This window comes from Aotus nancymaae, unplaced genomic scaffold (genome assembly GCF_030222135.1).
Source record: "Aotus nancymaae isolate 86718 unplaced genomic scaffold, 86718_ANA_hifiasm-v0.15.2.pri h1tg000007l, whole genome shotgun sequence".
Taxonomy (NCBI): Eukaryota; Metazoa; Chordata; class Mammalia; order Primates; family Aotidae; genus Aotus; species Aotus nancymaae.
Genome location: NW_026988418.1, coordinates 33,479,306 through 33,494,427, shown reverse-complemented (window position 1 = coordinate 33,494,427; position 15,122 = coordinate 33,479,306). Strand labels below are relative to the sequence as shown.

Sequence of the window (15,122 nt, the reverse complement as noted above, 5' to 3'; positions counted from 1 at the left end):
ATACTTTGGTTCCATGTGAATATCATAATCCCAGCATAAAGCCTTTTACCTAGTGGCTTTAGCATTCAATAAAGACCCTTGCCTAAATCAGTTATTACGTGGGGTATTATGTTAAATTTTCTAATTTTATCATTTTTTCTACATTTATTAGGTAACATTGCATTATTCTGTAAATTAGAACTTATTGCCTTTCCTTTTATTTCTTGATGTTGTTATGGGCTTATCAGGTTTTTTTTCAATGTGTTAAAACTAGTTAGCCATTATTCTTTTTGATGCGAAATTTCCCAAATTTGGCTAACCATTAAAGCTGTCTTCTCTGTGCTTTTGATATGACTCTATTTTTTAAAAAATGATAGTATATTATTACTGTAATGTAAATGCAACATATCTATTATTACCCTACTTTGGACATTCACTTTGTTTCCAATATAATTGCCATACAAACAACACTAACATAAACATCTGTGTACATATATTCTTATATACTGTTACCGGATTTAAACACTTCTATGAAATTTCTGTATTTATTTTACATGATTGTAATAAAGCTCCTCACTAGTATAGTTGTTTCTTGTATCACTAGGAATAGTACTAAAGTAGTGCCATTTGTTTTCCACCTTAGCCAACCCACATTACACTGTCTTAATGCCCTTATTTCTTTCAAAGCAGTTACCATTATCTTGCATTATTTTTCTTTTCTATTTATTAATTTACATGTTATATTCCAACATAGGAAGTATGCTCTCCTATAGCAATACCTTATTTAGTACCTGGTATTTAGAAATGGCATATAATGAACATTTGGTAAATATTTGCTGAATTACTGATTGAATGAATGGATGGATGGCTGTCTTACCTAAATTTCCCATGGGCCTCAGTTTTAACTTTTTTCCTGTTAATAAACTTTTTATTTTTAATTTTAAAAAAGTTTTCTCAACCTATAGAAAGTCTATACCTTAGACTTCTTTTGATTATTTGAAAAACTATCTAGATTTGTCCTTGTATCATAAGCCAAGTTTTGCCCTTTTTTGAATATTTTTCCAAACCATAAGAATTAAAAAATTTGAAAACTAAGTGTTTATTGGAAACATTACTGACTCTTTTTGAAAACACCTTTTTTTCTGAAATAATGAACTTCCTACTTGACATTATGGCCATACAAATCCTCTTTTGGGTCTTAATAGCTGATAGATACTTGGATGTAAATCACTCTTGAAGTTCTTGGGTTGTCTTTTAGAGTATGAAAACATTAAAAAAATACTCTTGAGGACAATTATTAGGGAACATGATACTTTTTTTTTTTTTTCAGACAGAGTCTTGCTCTGTCGCCAGGCGCCAGGCTGGAGTGCAGTGGCACAATCTCGGCTCACTGCAACCTCCACCTCCCGCGTTCAAGCAATTCTCCTGCCTCAGCCTTCCGAGTAGCTGGGACTACAGGCGCACGCCACCACGCCCAGATAATTTTTATCTTTTTTAGTAGAGACGAGATTTCACCACGTTGGCCAGGATGGTCTTGATCGTGATCCGCCAGCCTCGGCCTCCTAAAGTGCTGGGATTACAGGCGTGAGCCACCGCGCCTAGCCGGAAACATGATACTTTCTTTGCAGAGAGATCCAATTTATTTTTAGGTAGTAGAATGGATACTTTTTGAATCTAGGAATCTGAAATTACCTGGTTTAGATACATAGGAATTTTTTGGATTATATAATTCTACATGGTACAGTGTTTATTTCATCGTTTATATTAATTTGGTATATTAAACTTTTATATATTTATATTTAAAGATTCTAAAAATTACATGATGTTTGATATTATCACTACTTTATATTTCAGAATGTGCCCATTTACTTTTGGCTCACAATGCTCCAGTCAAGGTGAAAAATGCTCAGGGATGGAGCCCTCTGGCGGAAGCCATCAGCTATGGAGATAGACAGATGAGTAAGCAATATGAATTACTGTTGTTGAATATATTCTAAAAATATGAAGTGATGCATTTGAAATATTCTTAATTCACTGTAACTTTCCATAGTATGAACCTTTGCAGTTATCTATAAACTTACATATGAATTATTCATGACTTAGGAACTTGAACATTTAGTGGTAAACAGAAAGAATTGAGGAATCATGTTTAAAATTATGTTTTTTTTTTTCCTTTGCAGCATTTTACCTTATTGATGTTCTTTGATTTTTTATTCATCCATAATACAGGACTTCAAAAAAAAAAAATTGATACCTGACAGTCCTTTCTGGCAACTGCTTTATTATTTAGGCCATTATTGGAACTGAAAGTAACCATAGTGTTAAATAGCTAACTGCTTTAGTTGGCAGGTATAGATTTTGCTGGAAGCAAGGAATAAGACTGTCTATTCTGTTTTAGTCTTTAAAAGATTATTTCTAAAACATATCATATTCTTTTTGATAATATACTGAATATTCAATTATTCTACTCTCCCTCCTCCTACTGATAATTTTTTTTCAACTGCACATACAGATCTTATTTTTGTCAAGTACATCTCAATAGTGAAAAATTTTATAAAACTTAATCTGGATGAATGGGAATATTATCTTGGTGATAATATTATCTTTATAGTTTTAGGCTGAAAATGATCAATTAAATATAACTTTGTGAAAGGAAATTAAAAATGTTGGCAGTTTTGTTAAAGAAATGTATAATATGGAACTCTCTTAGGATATTACATAGATTCAGTCTTATTTTGATCTTATGTTTTGGGCTCTTCTGGGCACTTTCTTAAGATTTATCAGCACTTTGGGAGGCCAAGGCGGGTGGATCACCTGAGGTCAAGAGTTTACAACCAGCCTGGCCAACATGGTGAAACCCCATCTCTGCTAAAAATACAAAAAAAAATAGCTGGGCATGGTGGTGGGTACCTGTAATCTCAGCTATGTGCCTCAGCCTCCCCAAATGCTGGAATTACAGGCATGAGCCACTGCACCTGGCCTCAAGGATTCTTTTTACTCAGAATCAGTATTTACTGAGTCCTTACTATAAAGCATGTGTGTGTGTTAAGATGTGGAGAATAAAAGACCTGGTCTCTACCGTTTAAGAATTCATAATTATTGGGAAGGCCAATAAACAAAATTTTCATGGAAAATTAGTTACAGAATATTTAGCAATCAATTTAAAGGTAAAAGATTGAGGCTCATATAGTTGAGATCTGTTCTTAAAGTGATTTTCTTATGTAGAGTGATATCTTAGCCATCCTAAATAATATCCCATTGTCCATTATTATGTAATTATATATCCATAATTGCTTAGTGCTTATATTTTTATTACTTCCCATCACAAGAAACAAATACTTAACTGCTAACTTAAAGGATAATTAATTGAATAACTTATTTAGAATATTGTAGGGAACCAGCCCTATGTCATCCATGGGTACCCCATGTTCAGTGGCAACAAAGGAATGAGAAAAAGACAGAATAAGAGAGATAGTGGGACCAGGGGGCCATCACTCATTTCTTTGGAGGAGACAGTGAAGTCCTGGAACTCTGATCATCCACACTATTTATTGTTTACAATCACTTTGATCTACTGGGTAGGGGTGGAGTAATGGTGGGGAGAGGGTGATGTTGGAGTTAATCAGTGAGCCGGAACTGAATCAGTGAACCGGAATTGGTGTGTCATTCTAAGAATTGATAACAGTGGCAGTTTGGGAGTTTCACAAAACAAGAACATATTTCGCTTATTATCTATGTACAGTTGATGGAACATGGGCCTTACAAGGAACCTACAAGTCTGCCTATGTCATAGTGCTACGAAGGGGTTTTATGTCCTTGAGCACAGTGTTTATGGTAACAGAGCTGAGGTCACCCTGCACCGGAATATGAGGCATGAAGAGGCCTTCCTCCTCAGAGGCCTCCTGCGGCCTTCTGCAGTTTGTTGTTCCTTGTTTATATGTTACTCATAATCAATGTGTGTAGGCACTCTTAAGTCCTTTCTCCTTTGCTGCTTTTCACAACAGAATATTAGAAATATTAAAATAAATATATAATGATGTTGAACATATGTCTGTACTTTTTTTTTGTTTTTGAGACTGGGTGGAACTGATTCTCGTGCCTCAGCCTCCCAGGTAGCTGAGACTACAGGCGCCCGCTACTGCACCCGGCTAATTTTTGTATTTTCAGTAGAGATGGGGTTTCACCATGTTGGCCAGGCTGGTCTCGAACTCCTGACCTTAGGTGGTCTACCTGCCTCAGCCTCCCAAAATGCTTGGATTACAGACGTGAGCCACCATGACTGGCTATGTCTGTACTTTGAAATTATTTTAAGTACTATGATTTTAGTTTTTGATTATTTGGCTTGTGTTACATTAACATTTTCTGAGCTTAGAAAATTATGTTTTTTGAAAAATCTGAGATTATCTAATATTATTAATTACTGGCAAAAACTTTGTGGCCTATTTGTGCATTGTTTCTGATTTCAGATAGTTTTTCTAACATTCTTGAACCACAAAATAGACAATGCAAACTAGTTATCAGACTTTTTAGAATTATTTCACTAATTAATAACAAAATTTCAAGATTATGTTGCTTTTCTGCCTTACAGTGGTTACCTGGTAAACATTGATCAGCCCAGACCAGTATGAGATTGAGATATGGATACAACTAAAAAGCCTTTTTTCCCCACAATCTTTCCCTCACCCATAGTCCCTAGCTTTCTCTGATCTAGACAGCTCTGTTTTCTTTGTGCACTCTTCAGAAGTTGCTCACAGTTTGTGCAGATTTATGTCACGGTATACTTATAATAGTTTTGGGGATTCTATCAGCCTTTGTCTTATTTTTGTGGCACATCAAAGGTTAATCTGGAGGGAGAGACAGCAATTTGTGTTGGTTTGCAGTCTTATATTGAACTGGAACTCTTCATTTAGCCTTCAATTTTATATTTCCTTTTGGGAGAAGACTTTCCTCAACTTTGGGAGGCTGAGGCAGACAGATTGCTTGAGCCTGGGATTTCAAGACCAGACTGGGAAACACAGAAGGACCCCAAAACTACAAAAAGTACAAAATTAGCTGATGTGGTAGTGTGTGCTTGTAGTCCCAGCTACTTGGGAGCCTGAGGTGGGAGGATTGATTGAACCTGGGAGGCGGAGGTAGCGGTGAGCTGAGATCACACCACTGTACTCTAACCTGGTGACAGAGTGAGACCCTGTCTTAAAAAAAATAAAGTATTATAGTAGGACTTTTATTTATCACATCTCTCCTGAGTTTTCTAAACTTTATAGTGTTTTTTCTTATAAGAAAATAATGACATTCGTTGTAGAAAATTAGGACATTATGGGGGAAAAAAAGAAAATAATATCACTCAAAGATAACCACTGTAGTGTCACGTGCAGTGGGGCATACCTATAATCCCAGCACTTTGGGAGTGTGAGACAGGTGGGTCTCTTGAGCCCAGGAATTCAAGAAGAGGCTGAGAAACATGGCAAAAACCTGTCTCTACAAAAAATGCAAAAATTAGCCAGATATGGTGGTGTGCGCCTGTGGTCCCAGCTACTTGGGAGCTAAGATGGGAGGATCCACTTGAACCTGGGAGATTGAGGCTGTGGTGAGCTGACATGCCACTGCACTCCAGCCCGAAGCCTGGAACAGAGTGAGGCCCTGTCTCAAAAAACAAACAAACAAAACCAAACAAAACAAACAACCACTGTTAATATTTTGTTATATTTTATTTTCTCTTCATAAAACTTTTTACAACTTCCTGTTCTGAGGACAAAGACCAACCTTGCTAAGTTTGTTTATAAGATCCAGTATGATAGCATCACTTCTTTGTCTCCTTCCTCATCTTGTTCTTTCCATCTGGCTTTCTATGTGTCAGCTCTGCTGGCTTTTTGGTTTCTCATGCTCTTCATACTTGTATATCCTCCTCTTTTTGTCACAGCTCCTTGATTCTTGAGATCTCAGCTCAAGTACAAGGAAGTTTTCTCTATCCATATACTATGTCAGTACTCTGCCCATTCCCATTAGGCAGAGTGTTTGAGGGCGGGAATTGTCTATTTCTAATTGCCATCTAGTAGTGTTCTAAATACCTGCTAGATGTTCAGAAACATAGGATATATCATTAAGTTTGACATTGAGGAACTCATCCTATGTTACGGAGAGAGACCAATGAATATTCTGCATCATTCTGAAGTATTTGCAAAGTCCTAGGGGAAACAGATGAGTGGAAAAGTCATTCAGGTTTTAGCAAGGTGTTTGGTTATTAAAGGTGTTTCAAAGGATTTTAGGAGTTAAAAAGGTGGGTAAAGACATTTTAGTGTGCGAGAGGGGAATGTGTATAAAGCATGGAAATGTAAAAAACAAGTCATAGATTAGGGAACATTATGTATTTGACTTTTTTTTTTTTTTTGAGACAGAGTTTTTGCTCTTGTTGCTCAGGCTGGAGTGCAATGGCATAATCTTGGCTCACTGCAACCTCCGCCTCCTGGTTCAAGCGATTCTCCTGCCTCAGCCTCCCGAGTAGCTAGAATTATAGGCACCCGCCACCACACCCGGCTAATTTTTTGCATTTTTAGTAGAGACGGAGTTTCACTATGTTGGCCAGGCTGGTCTTGAACTCCTGACCTTAGGCGATCCACTCGCCTCGGCCTCCCAAAGTGCTGGGACTACATGTGTGAGCCACTGCGCTCGGCCCTGTGTTTGGCTTCTTAATGATACGTGGCAAAGATGGATGAAGGGGCAAAGACCAGTGTTGGGAGATGAAGTTGTAATGATAAAGGGACCACACTGATAGCAGCTTTATGTGCTATTCAATATTTAAATTTCAATTTCCAGTCCTGCAAAACCCCAGAAAACATCAAAGCAGGGATTGATATTATTAGATAAGCAAAAAGACTTTCTAATTAATACAGTGGAGTCAGGCAGGCAAGAGATATTTAGAAAAAAACATTTGTGGAACAAATGAGGTAAGCTTGACTTAAAGACAGTGTGTTTAGAGAAGTAAGGGATTAGAAAGTAATTAAAAGGAAGATTAAAGATTTAACAGAATGGATTATCTCTTGGATACGGGTAATGATAGAATGATTCAGAGTAACTCCAAGGTCTGTGTTATGGATTGATGGTGATTTCATTAATTAATTGATATATAGACTATAGGAGCAAGAACAGTATGGTCTTTAATTTGTATTAGATTTATAGGGTTTGAATTATGTGTAGTATATCAAGTATAATTATCCAAGTAGGAGGCAGGAAATGGATTGGAGCTTAGAAGAAAGTGGAGGGCAAAAGATACAGATTTAAGTAATACTTGGAGCAGTACAGCATAGTTCCAAATGCTTTAAGTCAAACTGTAAACTTAAGTGGGAGAAGGAGGAATGAGAAAGTAAAATTAGTTGTGGTTTATAGACTTTTATATTTGAGTCTTTGTATGAATTCTGTTATCACCTAAATCCTCTAAAGCTAGTGTTATCTTCGTTATTAATCAGTGTTAGTAAAATTCTTACAATATGAGAGTACAAATTCTGATCCCTAAAAAGGGCACTGGTAATTTTGTGTAATTGCTTTCTGAATGTTTGTGCATCCATAAGAAGTTTGAGTTGATGCTGTTTTTCAATATGAAGTCTTATATAGAAAAGGGAATCTCTTTGCATATATTTTATACTGTGCTATATACAGTAGTTGCCATTACCTTTTTAATAATGTTCGGTCATTATTTACTGAATGCCTTCAGTCAGTTATTATATTTAGTTAATAAAATTATATTAGGCTGATTAAAAAAATATATGGCCTCTGCTTTTTATTGAAAGACCCTTTCTATCTAGTAATTGAATTCTTTCCATTCTCTACATTCAATAGAGGTCCATTTCAATCCGAAGGCAAGGTAGATTGAATAAGATTTATTAAGGTACTTGAGCTTATAGTGGAAAACAATGACCATTAAAAAGAATGGTATTACATTTGGGTAATATAACTTTGATATTAAAGTTAAATTATAACAAACAGGAAGATTTGTCAGATTCATACAAATTTGAATCTTTAAATGATTATCTAAGTCATTGATTCTCAGACTTTTTGGATTTTAAAGACCAGACAAAAAAATTTTACTGGGGATTGATAGGAATCTAACTTTTTCATTTTAGACTATCAGAACTGTATAAAAACGATAACTACTGTCTTTTGTTATCCACATTTTATTTTTAAAAAAGATATTTGAAACCAAAAGTAGGAAGAAGAGTCTTTAAATAATTTATTAAGAAAAATCTTAGGGCTGAGTGCTGTGGCTCATGCCTGTAATCCCAGCACTTTGGGAGGCCGAGGTGGGCGGATCACAAGGTCAAGAGATCTAAACCATCCTGGCCAACATGGTGAAACCCCCTCTCTACTAAAAAATACAAAAATTAGCTGGGCGTGGTGGCACGCACCTGTAGTCCCAGCTACTTGGGAGGCTGAGGGAAGAGAATCGCTTGAACCCGGGAGGTGGAGGTTGCGGTGAGCCGAGATCGCGCCACTGCACTCCAACCTGGCGCCTGGTGACAAAGCAAGACTCTGTGTCAAAGAAAAAAGAAAAAACTCATTCTAATTCATTCTTTTTCTCATTTTGCTGCATATCATTGGAAACTCAAACAATTGGGCAGAGAAAATGTAGATTTGTATTTGGGAACTAGTGATTTTAGGTCACCGAGGTAGTAAATGGTAGAACTGAAACTAGGTCCTGTGTTTCCTGACTTCTGTGTCTCAGTTTTTATTATTTTGAGAGACTTTCAATAATTTAAACATTGTTCTTTGATTTTTGGCTTTTTAAAGTATATTGGAATTTAGTTAGACCTGTGGTTAAAAATAAGAATGGCTCCTACTGTTTTTATATCCTTCCCTAGATTTTTTCTAATTTTGGGCCTATGTGGACAAAAAAAAATCTGGTCCAAGCTTTCACTACCTTTTTTTATTCGCCTTCTGCTTCTGTGTTCCACATGGAACTTGAAGTGTTTTATAAGAATGCATACTGTGAAATAATAAAAATAATTTACTTATTTTTAAAAAGCCCTCAGAAGACATATGTATATGTATGTATATGAAAAATATGTTAGAACCAGGAGGAAATTAACATGTATTGATGTATATGTTTCCTCCCAATGCACATTTTTCCATGTTCTTATTTTTTTCCTATGCTTATTTCATTCAAGTCTAATATTTTTTCTTAGTTTGGTAAATGTTAAGGATTAATTGATTGATTTTTGACAGTGAATTTTACACCTTCATTCTAATAGATAAAAATTATATTTAGCTAATTGTAGGCACAGTGTCTTGCTCTGTCCCCCGGGCTGGAGTGCAGTGGCATGGTCATAGCTCACTGCAGCTTCAAACTCTTGGGCTCAACCAGTCCTCCTGCCTTAGCATCCCTTGTAGCTAGGACTACAGGTATACACCATCAAGCCCCAGCTAATTTCTTTTTTTTAATGGAGATGGGGTCTCACTATGTTTTCCAGGCTAGTCTCGAAATCCTGGGCTCAAGCGATCCTTTCACCTTAACCTCCTGAGTAGCTGGGACTACAGGTGCAGGCCAACTGTGCCCTTACTTCTATTCTTACTTGACAAAGGAGAGGAAAAAAGTAGTTTAGAGAAGTTAGGTAGTAACTTGTCAGAGTTTACACACAGCTACTTAGTGGTAAAGCTAGGGTTTGAACTTCAGCAATGTACTTAAATCTCGGTCTCTTAGTAATTGAAAATATACTATGGAGGACTTGAGGTTTTCTTGGATTCAGAAGTTCTTTTTCCAGATACAATAAGATTCATTTTTGTCTTTTTTATACTGTATTGGTAGTAGGTGAAGGTATATCCTCCAGTGAAAAAAGAACAGATACACCTGCGTAACAATTGCAGGTAATTATATGTTTTTAGAAAAGTGGTTTCCAGTGGGATTTTTGAGGTCTGTAGTCTTTGAGATCTTCCTTGAGGTCAGTGTTATAATAGGACATTGCATCATTTGAAAGAGTTTGGTTATCTTGGCACAGTTAGGTAAATCCTCACTGATAATTAAAAACTAGTAAAAGTTAGTGTGAAGAATACTTACCTGGCAGGGGAGATACCATGATCACGAAGTCGGTTTTCCCAGGGCGAGGCTTATCCATTGCACTCCGGTTGTGCTGATCCCTGCGATTTCCCCAAATGTGGGAAACTTGACTGCATAATTTGTGGTAGTAGGGGACTGCGTTCGCGCTTTCCCTTTGTTAAAAAGAAAAGAAAAGAAAAGAAAAGTTAGTGTGAATATGGTATAGGTTGATGTTGAAATTTCTCTTATTATTTTTTGGGGATCATACTGGTTTTATAAACTCACTTACTAACTTATTCTGTCTGTATTTCTAACTTATTCTGTCTGTATAGATCCCATGTTCTGTGACTTCTATGTCTCAGCTTCTTTTACTGTTCCAAGAGACCTTCAGTAATTTAAACATTGCTCTTTGATTTTTGTCCTTTCAGAATATATTGTGGTTGTAGCTACACACACGCACATGTGCACGTACACATACATGTATTGTCTATATATATGTATAAGACAATATTTTTATTGCATGATGAAAATTAAATTAATTATTTTTAAAATTTAAACTTTAGTTACAGCTCTTTTAAGGAAGCTTAAGCAGCAATCCAGGGAAAGTGTTGAAGAAAAACGACCTCGATTATTAAAAGCCCTGAAAGAGGTAAGCTATATTTCTTTGCTAATTTTGCACCTTGAGAGTAATTACAAGTGTAGTTTTAATCATTTTTTTCTTAATACAATTTAAATTCTCACTTATTATTAAGGGCCAAGAAATGGTAAAAATCATGCTTAAATTAAGTAATAATTGTAATGTATAAATGTAATCTTAGTAGAAGCACCTCATTTTGAACTAGGAAGATAAAGATTTATTACTTTCAATAAATTAGATAAGAGCTCTTAAGAAAAAGGAGTTAAGTCATAGTTAATGGCAGTAATTTTCCTTTGCCTTTGAATTGGAAGATTCTCTACAGCTAAAGCCACTGCTACTAGAAGTAGCAGTTTGTTTTGTTTTGTTTTGTGTTTTGGAGACAGTGCCTCACTCTGTCGCCCAGCTAATTTTTCGTATTTTTAGTAAAGATGGGGTTTTGCCATGTTGCCCAGGCTGGTCTCAAACTCGTGAGCTCAAGCAATCCAACTGTCTCCACTTCCTAAACTGCTGGGATTATAGGTGTGAGCCACCGTGCCCGGCCTGTATTTTCTTTATATAACAAAAACTCTTTTTATCTGTCCTACCTCCTTGTGGTAAGAGCTGGGTATGCTGGCACAAAAAAAGAGAGTGGTTTGTTTTCTACTGTTATTCTCTTCCTCTGTATTTCTGCTGCCTGAAAGAACTGTGGGAGAAAGATGGATCTGTCATGATGATATGATGATAGCTTATCTCTGTTAGTGGTGCTTTTTTTTTTTTTTTTAGATCTGAAGAAATATAAAAAGAGCCAGAAAAATGTTTTACTCATGTTGCAATGATACCTACTATTAACATTCACTTTTATCATTGAAAAAGACTAACTTGTTGATGTTGCTATATTTGTAATGCTTTACTTATATTTAGAATGTATACCCTCCCCCTTTTATTTTTTGAGACTATTTGTTTGTAATAGTTTCCTTAACGTTACAGTCTTTGGTGTCCAGCTTCTAATTTGTGAAATATATTTTTTTTTTCGGCTGGGCGCGGTGGCTTATGCCTGTAATTCCAGCACTTTGGGAGGCCAAGGTCGGTAGATCACCTGAGGTCAGGAGTTCAAGACCAGCCTGACCAAGGTGAAACCCTGTCTGTACTAAAAATAAAAAAAATAAAATTAGCTGGATGTGGTAACAGACGCCTGTAGTCCAAGCTACTTGGGAGGCTGAGATAAGGGAATTGCTTGAACCCAGGAGGCGGAGGTTGCAGTGAGCGGAGATCGCTCCACTGCACTCCAACACGGGCAATGGAGTGAGACTCCATCTCAAAAAGAAAACTAAGAATTTTTTTACAGATATTATATGATGATATGTTTCAGATTTAATAAACTTATATTATTCCTTTACAGAAAAATATTTTCTATTACAATGGGCCATTTTTTAAATGCCATTATGAGGCTATACAAATAATCATTTTGGTAGTAATTTTTAATAACACTTCTAAAGTTAATTATTTAAAAAATTATATATTTTTTTTGTTTATACTGGGAAGTATAATTTATTGATATAAATTTAAATGCTTATACTGGGATGTGTAATATTTATTGATACAAATTTAAATGCTTACCTGTTTCAGATATGTTACTATGTAATTAAAATATTCTTATAAAATATACAGGTGCATATTTTCCTTTGTAACTAAGTATAGTAATGCATGTATTATAATGTTTTATTTTAAAGAATAGCCATTTTTTTCTATCAAATTTCAAACATTAAAGTTAATTTTTTATCATTTCCTACATCTGACTAGAGACCTTTGATGATAAAATATTTTTTAAAGCGTAAGAGCTGTTAACTAAGATGCATTTAGTAATTATTCATATTTCATTTTTCAGCTAGGTGACTTTTATCTAGAACTTCACTGGGATTTTCAAAGCTGGGGTAAGAGTGTGCTGTGTTTCACTATAAAATATGTACTCATGCAGAAATACAAGTAAAAAGGTAACTCATATAGAAATGTTAGGATAACAAATTTAATACTTGCTCTGAAGAAAAGTATTTGTATGACATTGAAATGTAATGGTTATAAAGTCCTACAATATTTAATTATTCCAACTTGATTAGTAACTTTAATAAATCTTTTTTTTTTTTTTTTAAGACAAGTTCTCACTGCTGCCCAGGCTGGAGTGCAGTGGTACGATCATAGCTTACTACAGACTCAAACTCCTGAGCTGCCTTCTGAGTAGCTAGGACTACAGGCACATGCTATCACACCTGGCTAATTATTTTTATTTTTTGTAGAGATGTAATCTCACTTCGTTTTCCAGGCTGGTCTAAAATGCCTGGGCTCAAGGAATCCTTCTACCTTGGCCTCCCAAAGTACTGGGATTACAGAAGTGAGTCACCACATCTGGCCAATTTTTTTTTCCTTTGAGATGGAGTTTTGCTTCTGTTGCCCAGGCTGGAGTACAATGGCTCAATCTCGGCTCACTGCAACCTCCACCTCCCGGGTTCAAGAGATTCTCCTGCCTCAGGCTTCTGAATAGCTGGGATTACAGAAATGCACCACCATGCCCTTCCCAACCTCAGGTGATCCACCTGCCTCCTCCTCCCAAAGTACTGGGATTACAGGCATGAGCTACCATGCCCAGCCCAATTTTAAGGTTGAAAATGGTATTTTTACTTGTAAAAATTTTGTTTTACAAAAAGCATTTAAAATTTAATAATAGAATGCAAGGAATTTTTAGAAAAGAAAATAATTATAAGATTATTGGACTACTGAATTTAAGGATGTTTGAAATCTAGTACTTTGATCTCTGAATGTGGAGAATTTAGTTAACATTTTTTGTTTATGAATATTTTGTTGTCTTTCAATTATTTTGCCCCTTGCATACCTTATAGCCACTTTCTTTATATACTATTTGGTTGAACACTGGTTCATTACTTATGAAAGACCCTAATTTTGCCCTAGATTTTTTGCAGTCATTTTGTTGTTTTTAAAGACTTTTTAAAAATACAGTCTATAAGATTTGGACATAATGAGCTTATGTGTGTTTTTTTTTAAGTGTCTAAATTAAAATTTTTTTTTTTTTTTTTTGAGGCAGAGTCTCACTCTGTCGCCCAGGCACATATACATATTATACCAAATGAGGGACTTTGGACAAATAATTCAGTCAGTAGAACAGGAATTTTGAACTAGTAAATCTGTTTCTTTTGAGTTCTATATTCTGTGCTTCTTTGGTTTTCTCTATACATTTAAAAACAAATTCTGGACTGTGAAATGTAAATTACTTACAGTACTTAGCTCCATCCAGTGCTGCTACTGCTCTTCCCAGGCAATCTGTAGTGGGATTTCCAGAGTAAGACTCTGTCTCAACAACAAAAAAAAAGGTAATAGAAATTTCCATTTTAGGCCTGGTCTATGGTAGGTCAATAAATGCAACTTAATTTATAACATTACATCTGACATTTGTTAACCTTTAAGAAGTTATGATAGTCTCACAAATACACTTGGGTTTGCAAATTCAGTTTCAACTCATCGGTAAGAAAATAGGCTATACAATATACCATATAGCAGTAAAATGCCTAGGAAGTTACCAGATTTAAACTTTAATTAACAGTCATACTTGCTATTTCTTCTAATTCCTTTACATCTTCTAATTTCTTCTGAAAAAATAAATGCAGCAATAAATCTGAAGTCCATTAACACTTATTTCTCTCTACTGTATGAAAAAGTAGTAGTTTTCTACTGTCTTGAGAAAGAATCTGGTCTCTTTTCAACAAGTAACAATTTTCTACAAATTATATTTTTGGTAAACTGCCTTCTTTATTTGGAGCTTGTAGATACAAATCAGACTTCCTCTTCAGCTTATATAAATTACAGCTTATGTAAATTTTAAACAATGATTTTATAACATGTATACATTTCTTAAAATTATATTATGCTTTTTAGTTAGCTTTGACTAATACAACTTACAATTTTTTTTTTTTTTTGAGATGGAGTTTCGCTCTTGTTGCCCATGGTGGCGTGCAATGGCACCATCTTGGCTCACCGCAACCTCTGCCTCTGAGGTTCAAGTGATTCTCCTGCTTCAGCCTCCCAAGTAGCTGGGATTATAGGCATATGCCACCATGCCCGGCTAATTTTGTATTTTAGTAGAGACAGAGTTTTTCCATGTTGGTCAGGCTGGTCTCGAGCTCCTGACCTCAGGTGATTTGCCTGCCTCAGCCTCCCAAAGTGTTGGGATTACAGGCATGAGCCACCGTGTCCAGCAATTTATAATTTAATACTAAAGTTATTCTCAGAATTTACTAAGATTTTAATCTATTCTTAATAGAATATTCACTGTAAAAGTTTTGAACATTATAGTAAATTATCAGATATTTTTATGTTTCCCCATTACCATTTCCTGGAGGCAACCACTGTTAATTCATATGAATACTTTCAAATGCTTTTCAGTGCTTACTAAAGTGTTTGCGTATATATCTCTGCATACACAACCCCTCAGAATTA

At 35.5% G+C, this 15,122-nt stretch overlaps 1 protein-coding gene and 1 non-coding gene across 4 annotated transcripts in view; both read left to right on the top strand.

The window, feature by feature from the left end:
• Nucleotides 1-15,122, top strand: part of ANKRD13C (ankyrin repeat domain 13C) — a 100,272-nt gene that overhangs the window by 29,490 nt on the left and 55,660 nt on the right. For all 3 annotated transcript variants that reach the window (XM_064372504.1, XM_064372503.1, XM_012442744.2), the window contains exons 3-5: nt 1,834-1,938; nt 10,567-10,652; nt 12,505-12,550. In XM_064372504.1, coding sequence (XP_064228574.1) covers nt 1,834-1,938; nt 10,567-10,652; nt 12,505-12,550 — 237 coding nt within the window. The remainder of the gene's footprint in view (nt 1-1,833; nt 1,939-10,566; nt 10,653-12,504; nt 12,551-15,122) is intronic.
• LOC135273540 (U1 spliceosomal RNA) lies at nt 10,017-10,180 on the top strand. The gene has a single exon (XR_010341327.1). It is a non-coding gene; the product is annotated as a U1 spliceosomal RNA (small nuclear RNA).